At 40.6% G+C, this 12,532-nt stretch overlaps 1 protein-coding gene across 1 annotated transcript in view; it reads left to right on the forward strand.

Annotated features, from left to right (window-relative positions):
• The window catches only part of SLC6A11 (solute carrier family 6 member 11), a 123,261-nt gene that overhangs the window by 36,770 nt on the left and 73,959 nt on the right, over positions 1 to 12,532 (forward strand). The window contains exon 6 of the mRNA XM_044451286.1: positions 9,263 to 9,395. Coding sequence (XP_044307221.1) covers positions 9,263 to 9,395 — 133 coding nt within the window. The remainder of the gene's footprint in view (positions 1 to 9,262; positions 9,396 to 12,532) is intronic.

Genomic DNA, 12,532 nt, shown 5'->3' on the forward strand with positions numbered 1-12,532 from the left:
CAGGTGCTTGCTTTGGAAGTGGAACAAGTTGGCGGAGCTCTCTTATGCAAGCTCTGCCTACCTGACCATGCCAGAATCAAACATTCCTGCTTGCTTCTGGTTGCTCCAGGAAGCGCCGAGCCTCTCTTGCACGCCGTGTGGCTTGCTTGCAGAACAGAGTTGGCAGGGGCACCGTGCCCTGTTGGATCCTGCCCAGGCATCCCCTCCCCTTTGCCTTCATATTGTTCAGATGTAGGCAAAAGTACAAAACTTCTAAAAGAAAATCCAGGCTTGTTCACTTTCTCAGGGTCCTCTATACTTGTTAAATTTCATTTCACTGTTTCCATTATCACATTGTTCTGGTTCAGTGGATAATCAATCCTGTTTCTATATGCTTTCTAAGAAGGCCAAAAAATCTGCTGATAGGTTTCTTCTACTAAAATGGGGAAGGGGGAAATGGCTGGATAAATAAAAGTAGAAAACGGGCAAACCTAGGCACGGTGTCTGTAGATTTTCGAGAACAGAACTGGCGAGCCTGATGCTACCACCCTGGCAGCCAGAGCCTCAGCGGGGGAGCAAAAGGACAGGAATTGGGAAAAGCTGTGTTGTGCCTGCTGAGAAAATCACTGCTAGGCTCTGCTCGAGCTTCTGTTCTCTTTCATTCTCCCATGCATTGTTTGCATACCGATTTTATGGCACATTGTGCTTTATGGATTAATTATATGTTCTGTTGTTTGTGCCAATGGCCTCCTAAGGGCATGGGGGAAACTTCTGCTTAGAGAAAAATGAAGGTTTTTTTCCCCCCACACCCTGTATTTGGAAAGTTTTGGATACCATTTAAAGAGCTGAAGTGATCTCTGAATACAAAAACTAAGCACTCAGATTCTGCAAATTTCTTTTCTTCTTCCTTGAATTACTTCCCCAAGGCTAAACGCTTGAACTGTGGCTTGCTGGCCTTGTTGTGCTGGAAACCTTATGCTGGTTTGCCTGATCCTTTATTGAGCTTTCACAATAGGCATATCCTAGTATTGTATCTTGCAGTGAAGAACAATAATTAGATAGTGTAAGGATCCACCTTCTGAAAGAAACCTTGATCAAACAATGCAGGCACAAAGTGAGAAGCCTACAACTTTCCTGCCTGATTTAGTTAAAGCAAATTTGCCATCCCATTTGCAAATGGAAAAAATGGTGAAGCCTGTTTTATTGCTCTTTCAAAAGGAATATCCCCCACAATCCATTGAGAGTGCTTCCTGTTGTGGCAGGCAGAAGTACCGTTTTCTTGTATGTTTCCCTGTTTGCTGCTGCATGTGCTGGTGGCAGAACCAGAATTCCTCAGAAAGTAAAACATCCTACCAGTTCCTCTATAGTTGGAAGAGCTCAAAGGTGGCTAGGATATTGGGGACACTGTAACTTACATACTAATTCATGGAATCATAGAAGAGTAGAGTTGGGAGGGGCCATGAAGGCCACTGGGTCCAACCTCCTGCTGTTGCAGGGCACCAATTTATACCATCCCACTCAGATGGCTGCCCAGTGTCTTTTTGAATGTCTCTAGTGTGGGAGAGCCCACCTCTCTAGGCAGCTCTGTCGTTTTGCTCTGACCATGAGGAAGCTTTTCCTGATGTCCAGCCTGAATTGCAGCTTGACTTGATTATTCCATGTCTTAGACTCTGGCATCAGCAAGAAGAGAGCTTGACCTTCCCAATTAATTAATGCATTTCTGCTCACTCTGGTGAATTGAAGTGACTCTTACATAAGTGTGTACAGGATGCAGTCTTAGGTTACAATTCTGTGCATGGTTAGATAGCAAAAAGTCCTAACGACCCTCTGTATGTCGCTGCCAGTCATGGGGCATGCTGGGAGTTGTAGGACTTTTTGCTCTCTAAACATGAATGGGACTGTGCCCTAAATTGCTTTTCAGTAAACTTGTGTATGGTGTGAAAATAAGGGACAGGTTTCAGTGTACTCCCTTTCTCCTTTCTCACCACTGGAATGAAAAGGAGAGAAGGGTAAGCTTGAGTGCAGGGTGGGAGCTGATACCTGTATGAGAAAACCCAAGGTAACTTTTATAAAAAGAAAAGGAAAAAAGATTTAATTCTTACCCCAGACTTCATATCTTTGCAAGCTTTTTTTTCTTTCCTGTTTGGTACATGGAATACAGGAATAGGTTTATAGATGTGTTTCTGTTTGCATTAGCAAAGAGTACCTGTGGTCCAGGTGAGAGGACTTGTTTACCTTTTCCTGTTCCAGAATCAGAGTACATACATGCCCCAAGGCACCTTGGCAAAACACAGTAATATATCGATATCTATCAACAGTCTCACTGATGCTGGACCCGAGAAATATTTTTAACATATGTCTGCCTAGTTTTAAGGGTGCAGATCTAAACTTTGCCACAGACATGGTGACATACCTCTCTCTGCCAGCCAAATGGAATAGCACATGGAAATCATGTGATCAGCCATGGAACCTACTCACTAAAGGCAACGTAAAGCTTTCTCTTGCAGAAGAATATAAGTGACAACTAAAGAGAAAATGTGGCAAAGTTTCAATCACACCTCTCCCACAGGGGTAGAATCTCTGGGAGCTGCCAATTCTCTCGCAGTGGCTTAAGCATTCTGCAAGTGGTAGAGCATTAATTCCAGCCAGAAAAAGAGTTGGCAAAAGCATGATTAAACCCTTAACACAGGCGCTTATCCTCCATTAACTTATCCTAGGATAATTTATGGGAATCTAATTGAGTCCACTTTAAAAGCTCAGGTAAGAACTCATGATCTAATAAAACAAGCTTAAATTTTACCACAGCTGCCCAAGCTATAAAAGAAACTTGACTACAAGCTGATTCTAACAGTTTAGTGTTTGAAACACATCAAGGTGCTCACAGAAGAGCATGTGGAAATGAAGCCTGTATTGTTTGCAGCCTGGTTGAAACTGCTAAGATTCAAATATGCACTCTATATAGTAAAGAGGACACAATTTTTGCTTGGTAAATTTCCAATACCATTGGGATTCACTGGCCCTAGACTGGAATAAGGGTCTCAGAATAGCAGCTAAGTGAGTCTTTGTTCCTTCCAGAACATGGTTAAGAAGGATTGACCAAGTGTTCAAAACTGCAAATGAAATCCAAGATAATGATTATGAATGCACTTGCTCTATCAGGTGCCCTTTGATTATCCAAGGCTGATGAGCTTTTCTGTATATACCTGCTTTCTGAAAAACTCAGACCTTTGATTTACTATAGTTGATAGCCAGCTAGTAATCCAGGCGGAAATTCACCATAGCACCAAGTAGGTGTTTTAGGCCTGCTTTCCTTCAGGATCACAACACAGCATCATCTGCATACAATAAGATTGGCAGGTGGAGAGAATTCATTTTAGGGGGATTGGAAATTACTGTACTTTAGCTTGAGAGGTAGCTTGGGGAAATGCAAATTAAAATGGGGGGCTAAAATACAGCCCTGGTGGGCACTTTCTGTTGCTGGGATTAAGTTGGAGCGGATTTTGGTGGCAGGGCATCTAAGAGAAGATGTAATGTACAAAGACTGAATTAATAGGAGTAGTCTTGGTGGCATATGCAACTGTTCCAGCTTGCTCCAGAGGAGGAAACAAGAGATTGAATCAAATGCCACATGCAAGTCAATAAAACCTGCATATAGCTTTCTTCTGAGGGAAATGTGCTTATTTGTGAAGAGAGTATAAACATGATGGAGTGTAGAAGAAGCTTCCAGAAAACCAGTTTGATCTGGACCAATTACAGACGTGTTTGTCATCCAAAGATGCAATCTTAGTTTAAGCTGTGCAGCATATAGTTTTCCAGGGATTGAAAGTAAACTAATAGGACAGAATTAGATGGTTAAATCAGATGATACCATTTTATGGATAGGAACAATTATGGCTTGATGGCATATATCTGGAATTTTGCCTGAATTATCAATGGCAGTAAATATAGCTGATAAAATTGGAGCCCACTAATTGGTAGCCAGCTTGAAAAGCTCAGCAGGGCCCCGGTTTGGACCAGGGGGCTTCCTTACTTTTAATTTTGCCAAAAGAGTGGAGAGTTCCTCAGTAGCAACAGAGTCCCAGCTTTCCAAATTCTCCAGATTTATAATCAAAGGAGTAGGGCTATCAGGCAAAGAGATATTATCACTGAAAACTGTATTAAAACATTCCTTCCATTCTGAGAGTGTAACGAAGCAAGGAGGGGTAATGGATCATCCTCTATTACTAGAATTCAGCCAGTGCCAATATTTAATGGGAATTTAATATAGAAGAGGCCCAGAGTAATTTTAACCAACGACACTTCTGATAGAACTGTTTTCTTAATCAATTATATTCATTTAGTTGGTGCTTGACATGTAAATATCTCAAAAGCATCAAGTGAGAGTTTCTTTTACAGAAGCTAAATAACAGCTGAGATTTCCTCTTCTTCAAAATTTTGAAAAACCTTTCATACCATAGAGGTCAACTGTTCCTCTTTATGGATAGAGACCATAAAAATGGTTGCAATAATTTTACTATCTGTAAAAAAATTAAGAGTGCTTTCTAGCGGTCCAGAAAGAATCCTATCCCTCAGTGTTAAATGCCAACTGAAGTTCTTATGCCAATTAAAGAGAACATTTCTTGCCCCTAATGCTGGTGAAAGATCTTCCCATGTCATTCACAATAGAAAAAGTTTTTATTCCCAAATCCGTATGTAGAGGCAAGTAATCACTATCATAAGGCTTTCTCAGAGAAAATGATCTAATGCAATCAGAAATAGTGAATGAAACAAACAAAAACAAAATCAAGCTATTCTCTCTGGCCAAGAGATAAAGGTGGCTGCCTTATCATATCTAGAATCTCCATAATTAGACCCAGTTTAGCAGCTAGCCAGATGAAAAAAGCCTTCTCCAATATCTGCTCCTTCAGAAATGGTAATGCACATTTCATCAGCCAGAGACATCTGATGGGACCCAGATGGGGGATTGGGGGGAAATCCAGAACTGGAGCATGCAGAATTTATGGCTGCTTTCAGTGCTTAGGCTTAATTTGCATGTTTTTCCTCCTCTCTATTTTTGAGCTTCCTGTGATTAAAAAAAAAAAACCTGCCAAAAAAGGCAATCTCAATAGAATTGCAGGAGATTCTGTTTGCTGTGATGTTCAGTTTAAAAGAATTTTGGTAGTATTATGTGCAAGCATAGGAAGTTTGCTTTTAGCAGTGTTCTGTCAGTGCACACAAGTGCATAAGTTGATTGGTAAACTACCCTGGAAAAATAAATTCCAGTGCAATACATGGTACATAATATTAAGAATGTGTTTTGTTGGTTTTGCCACTGCATATCAGTGGAGTAGAAGGAGAAGAAAGATGAAAAATGGAAGGAAGTGAAAGTCATAGTGAAAGGCGCTTACACAAAATGTAAACTCATTTTGAATGAAGAATTCCAAACTCTAGAGGAAAGTTGGAAAAGGGGAATTTTTGAAGCATTCTGAATGTGTTACATTATTTAATAAAATACAGAAGTACCAATACGTTTCAGAGGTGTTGCAGGTAGTACACTATGACTGTGCCGCCTTGCCAGTCCATCTTTGTGTCCCGTTTCATCCTTGCTGCCAGCTTTGTTGGTCGAGATCCACCGCCCAGCCTTTTCCATTTACCCACCTTTTCTGCCTTGCAGCCCCTCTCATGCAAGAGCTGCCTCTCAGAATGCCTCCTGTGCCATTGTCATGTGCCCCTTTTCCTCTCTGACAATCGCAGCCCGAGGCTGTTTCTTTTGCAAAAACGTTCCCTATTGTTTCCAGATGTAAATCATCCAGAGCAGTCTCTGGGCATACACAAAATGGTTTGCTGAACTCAATCTAGTGATTAATTCGCAAAACTCTCCTTATGAGCATGTTTGTGTCCCAGCCTTGGGGAGGGGCACTCCGGCAGTGAGCACACCTCTTTTCCCACATGCGCCCCGTCTAATTGGACCTTCCACTACTGCTGGCGCCTAGCCGTGGTGTCCAGCTCCAAGGGAAGGGGCTGAACCCTGTTTGCGAATTCCTCAGCCCCAGTGAATTCCACCAGCTGCATCTCCGCTGTCCCTAGGGTCTGTCGGACCCTCCACCGTGTCTGCTCTTGAGCTGATCACCTCCCCTCACTGCACTGCATCTCAGGACCCTGAGTAAAACCTGCTCCTCCACCCACTGAAATAGTCATCTTATGAATCTAAATCAGCATAAGTGACACGATCAGCATCCTACAGGAACAGTTATCAAAGCCTGCCATCACGCTTGCTCTGCACTGTCATCTATCTTACTTTCTTCAAATCCCTCCTCAAAGTCCATATTTTCCATGCAGCCATTTCCAACCTTTCTGGCTCGGATTATCCATTCAGCATGCTGAAGTATGTTTTATGAAGCTATGAAAGATATCCAAGCTTGACAAGCAATATAGCCAAAGAACATATAGAAATGCGAATCCCTTATTCTCCCCACCACCACCTTTTATGACTGCCTCCATTTCCTTTCCCTTTCTCTGTTTTTCCCTCTTGACTCAATACTGAAATTGTCAGGCAGACAGGGCAGGAAAATATCCTTTTATTCTTTGTAAAGTGCCACATACCTGCAAAGAAGCAAACGGATCCTGAAAATAAAAGCATATCATAAAAAAGAAAAAAAAGTTTCATGGTGCTCAATATTTAAGAGTGTTCTTGGTTGCTTTTTATCTTGCTTTTCAGACACATACTATCCCTCTTTATAAAACCATAACCATGGGAAGGACATGGAGAATGGAGACACGCATAACAGCCCTGCCTCTTCAGCCTGTCCTTCCTCTGTTGCACCCGAAGGTCTCCAGAGGCTGAATGTAGCCTTCCAGGCAACTGGAAACCATGATGGACTGGGCTTCCAATCATGTGCAGGAGTGTAGTTGTGTACGGACAAACACAATAACAACTCTCTTCATATTTTCCAGGAAGCTCAAGGGGAAGAGGAGGGGGAGGGGCAGTGCATGCTCATGTCCCTTCCACAGTTACAGTTTTATACTGGCTGGGAAGGTCTATTGTTTCACAATGCGTAGAAAGGACATGGAAAATGGAGACATGCATACCAGCCCTGCCCTGTTTTATACCTTAAAAGACAAGGCACACAGGTGTAGAGAGAAGGAATCCGTAGAGACTCTGAACTGTCAAGATCACCATGCCAGGTTACTCGCACAGCATGAAAACCAAGCCTTGGAGCAGCAGGGAGACATTAGAAGAAGGGGGGGGGTGGAGATCAAGGTCGAATTAATAGACCCCATTATGAGACCTAAGGCCAAGGCTGTTTAGGACCAGTTTAGTGCTGTGCCATTCTGCCACACAGTCCTCAAGCAGCGTGAGCCACGCGGAGGGAAGAGTCAAATCCTTTCTGAAAAGGAGGGGGATGTCCCAGTTTGGATTTAGCTCCTCATATGATCAGATGCTACATTCAATGGGATCGTTACGCTGATTTATAACAAATGTAAACCTGTATTGCCCAACAAAGCACTGTGCTGATAAGGTTTTGTCCCAGCCTGCGAGAGAGGGGAAAGGGAGAGGAGAGATGTGTTCACGACAAGGAGGACTGAGGAGGGACAGGAAAAGGTAAAGAGATCGATTTGACAGAGCCAAAACAAAGTGATGAACTGTAGACAGGCATCTATGTTTTAAGATATGTTTTACCACATTTATGAACCACAAATCAGAATTCCTGAGAGCTGTATGTGTAAAATAAAAGCATCAAATACAAATTAACAATTATCTAAAAACCATATAAATATATTAGGGATGCACAGATGCTGTAAAATCTGTTCCATTCATGGTTTGCACATTGTCAGATGCCTTTTGTTACATCATCTGCTCAGATTTCACATAAATGCATTTGTACATATTTGCACTCCCAAAAATGTGCAACCCTCACCCTCCTACCTCCAAATCAGACAAATCTGGGAAATGTGTCTTTTCATGCTTAGGCTATGGGGGCAATGCATATTTTGGTGGGCATGTCTTTTCTACAATTAAATTTGTATAAAATTGTGGGAAAGAAAAAGTGGTCTACGGAATCTGCATAAATCAGGACTGAATTTTCCACTGCACAATCTCTGGTGCTTACACATCTGATCTTGCTTGAGCCCATTGTAGATTTCTCAGACATCCCTAAAATATGTGCAGTGGAGAGCAGGCTGATCTTTCCTCACTAGGCTTCGCCTTTTGCCAGGGAGAGGGGGAGGGAGCAGAAGAGCCTTCCTCTCACCTCTCCAGTCCCAGGGTAACCAACACTTTCTTGAGTTCTTTCTGGAAGTGAAGTGGGACTAAGTTTCCTCTAGCTGCTCCTTTCGGTTGGGGCCAGGCTGATCCTCCTTTTGCTACAGGGCCTCCAAGTCCTCTGGTCATCAGCAGGCCTAGTAGATAGCAACTGGAGCCCAAAGTTTGCATCATTTGTCCAGGCCTGTTATGCATTTGGGAATTGCTTTGCTGGTTCATTGCCACTGCAGAGTAGACACAGTGCAAAACTTTTATTTTCTTTGCATGCCTCTTAAATGTTTAAACTATTCTGGAAGTGACTTTTTAATTTAATTTTGAATAAAGGTAACAAAACTGACTTGTTAGAGGGATGGATATAGATATTTTTCTTCCCTTTTGCATAGCTATAACACTTGGAATCATCTGATGATATAGCTCTGCAAGAGATTCCGGATGTACAAAAATACATCTTCACAGAGCCCCTAATTAATTTATAGAATTCAATTGCACGTGATGCGATAATGACCACAAACTTAGAGTGAGAAGGAATTGGAGAAATTCCTGGAGGATGGGTTCTTTCCTTTAAATACCTATTAACAATGGTAGCTAGAAGGACTTTTCATCTACCATACCATAATTTCTTAGTTCCTGAATAGCAAACTGTAACAGTTATGGCTCTACTTTGCAGAAGCAAAATAGGAAGCTAAGGTTTGACCTAGCAGACTGTTCTGATCAGTCCAGTTTTGGAGCTTCTTCTCGTTACTTCTGCATTGAAATTATTACCTTTGGGGTAATTACATATCATACTTGAATCAAGATGGCAGTAAACTAGAAAAGTTTTAGTTTTTTCACAGTGTACATTTTAGTGACACAAAATTATGCTGGATTGCAGAATAGGTACTGTACAACATTTGCCAGGTAACCATCTCTTTTTATGTAAAGTGACTGTTTCCTATTATTTGGCATTTTTCGAGATTGTCTTGTAACACTAAAAACAATGAGGAGGGGGTCATTATGAGTAATTCCTGTTTATCTAGATATTTATGGTTACATTTTTTGTAGACGCAGGGTGTTGGCCATATCTGATGGAATTGAACACATTGGAAATCTCCGCTGGGAACTGGCATTATGTCTCCTGGCTGCTTGGACTATCTGCTACTTTTGCATTTGGAAAGGAACAAAATCAACTGGCAAGGTAAAGTTATGGTTCACTTTATAAATATTATCTAAGATATTGGTAGGATTTTGGACTAATGCTAACTAGCACAAACACACACACTTGAACAATAACCGTGTCCTTAATATCTAAGTATCTTCTCTCTTCTTATTCTTCTCTCTTCTTATTCACAGACTTTCACTCAGTTCACATGATCAGACAACACACTGTGGCTTACTTAAAGTACGGGCTACTGAGTGTACTGGCATACATTTTAAATACTGGAGGTATTACCGTGGTTTGTTATGCCATCTAAACCTGTTGGGGGTTGTTGTGCAAGGGTTAAGCAACTCTTGCATGAGCCATGACCTGCTTTAGCGTTATGCAGGGTTTGCTTAACCCTCTGTCTAGCACACTCTAGAAGGTTCCGTAACTCACCATGGTGACTATTAGAACCTGGACAACTTCAATGTGCATACCTAAATATCTTTTTATGTTTTTAGGCCTTTTAATATACATACACTACTTTGCATATACAGTGAATAGAGATGAAGTACATATATATGAAAAAGCAACTTTCTAGCAATTTTTTCAGAGGCTTCTATCCACTTGAAAGTGGCGTCCATATACCACTTGGGAAAATATTTGAAGTGTTGTAAGGTCCTCTGTCCATTTCATTATAGGGGATGTTGTTGTAACATCATTGCTTTTGATGAATTGATTTGCACTGACTGTTAATTTCCACGAAGAAGACAAGTAAATTAAAGAGCATGGACATCAATAAATACTAAACACTGAAAATGTATTTGTAGTTATTTATTTATTTCATGTATATACCACCTTTTTCTCTTCTTGAAAAGAATCTGAGGCAGTTTACATGTCTTCTTCCTCTCCATTTTATCCTTACAACAATCCTATGGTGTAGATTAGGTTCAGAGTCAGTGGCTTACCCAAAGTCACCCAGTGAGCCTGATGACCAAGAGGAGACAAGAGCCTGGATTTCTTAAGTCCCATCCAGCGCTCTTAACTACCCTCCATGCTGGCTCTCTAACCTGCTCCCAAAAGTTCAACAACTACCGGACACTACCAAAACATATGCTTAAAAAGAAACTTTACAATTAGCTGGCAGTTAGCTGAATGTGACAATCCCTTATTGAAGGGACCTTGCGGTGTCATAGCAGACATGAGACAAATGCTGTTGCTGAAGAAGACATAGCCTAAGATTCATAAACATGACCAATATAGACACCAAAGCAGCAATACACCAGTTAAGCAGAATGTGACCATCCAATGTTCTATTTTATTGCTGCTTAAAACAGTGCATACATTTACCCACCCATAGCAAGTATTTATAGATAAGGATTGTTGGTTGCATTGTCCAGCCAGCCTCGATAGGGGCTTACAATAATAATAGCGACTCTGATGCTATAAAAGTAGCTGGACCAAACTAAATACTAACACTGCAGTTGGAAGTACTGCCATTCAGCCATAGCTGGTATATCGTATTTGACATACAGGACAGAAAATGACAAGAACACATCATTGGCACCTACTAGTTGTTCCAAAGTAAAAATCATCTTATATGTTCATGTACACTATAAAACATTTAGATGTTTTACCAATTTTAGATCTGGATTGCCCCATAAAGTCAATTTAGCATGACAAAATGGATGAAGGTACAATTGATATGACAGTATATCCCAGATACCTTTAACCATAGAAACTGGGAAGACCAGAAGATTGTTGTACATCTAAGCTAATTCCATCCATTTAGAGATAGGAACCAGGCAAGAAGATTTCAGAACTTACCAGAGTGAAACATCATATGCCAACAGGAAAGACCAAAAGTTCATTATGAGTCAGCAAATAAGCCAGATTATGTGTACAACAAGATTTGGAAAACCAAATCTTCTTTCTCTGATTAGAAGCTGTATCCTTTTCACATAATCTTGATGGAAAGCAATCTCCAAAAATGTACAGAACTAAGCACTGATTTTCTGAAAACAGTTAACAAGTTTATGGCATGCCATATATAACTGAGATACACTATCTATCATTAGTGTATTTATCTTAGTTCCAAACTTGGGGTATTATGGTTTCTTCCAAGGGTGTCTGTCTGCTCCTTAGAAGCCTCTTAGGAAATCCAACAGTTATTGTTTGGTGGTCTATTTGAGCTCTTCAGAGTGGCATTTCCATGTAGGAATCTCCATGACACTGTATAGAACTTATTTTTATAATTACTTTTTATTTGTATTTATCATTTTATTAAAACCAAGTACATAAATGAAAAAATGAGAGTATAGTGTAATTTTTCTACCTGCAGAAATTGGTAGTTGCTCCCCAGCATGTGAACGTTCTTTCTAAAAATTTGTAAACTAATGTCACAAGTGATTATTTGAATGTGGAATTCATGTTAATTCCTATGAGGATGTGCTTATTGTATAATATATGAGGTGGTATTTTCTTCATTGAAGTCATTTATAGAAGACAGTAGCAGTGTTTACCCCACAAGAAACAATTTTTAGTTTGAATAACTGGCATACTATTACTAGCGGGAAAAGCACTCTACTAATTTACTGTTAGTAAATTATTATCACAGAAAAAGAAAGTGTTGCTCCATTTTAATTATTTATTGTAAGTTGAAAAAAAACCTGAAAGCAAAAAAAAAAAAAAGGGGGGGGGAAGCTATTTTACACACAGAGACATAACAGAGAGAGTGAGAAAGATTTGTATATATTATGTATATATATACAGTTCAACAAAGGCAGACCAAATACAGTGGTAACTTGGCTCACGAACTTAATCCGTTCCATGACTCTGGGTGTGACCCAAATTGGTTGTGACCCAAGCCAAATTTCCCCATAAGATTCAGTGTACGGAATAAGGTTAATCCGTTCTGGCCCCTCCGAATGTGGTTGTGAGCCAGTTTTTGGTCACAAGCCAAGTCAATTTTGCCCATGAGGTTCCATGTAATAAGGTTAATCCATTCTGTAACTATTTCTTTATCAGAAATTTTGAAACAAAGTGACAAAGAACAACAAAGTAACAAAGTACTGTACAATACAGTGGAGAACACTAACCTAAGGTGGCGGGGGAGGGGAGGTTATTGTTTTGAGGAAGAGTCCCCCTCCATAAGGACATTGGGGAGATCTCTTTTGGGAGTTTCCTCTCTTTGT

This window comes from Varanus komodoensis, unplaced genomic scaffold, assembly GCF_004798865.1.
Source record: "Varanus komodoensis strain SLA01 unplaced genomic scaffold, ASM479886v1 scaffold6_2, whole genome shotgun sequence".
In the NCBI taxonomy this organism is placed as follows: Eukaryota; Metazoa; Chordata; class Lepidosauria; order Squamata; family Varanidae; genus Varanus; species Varanus komodoensis.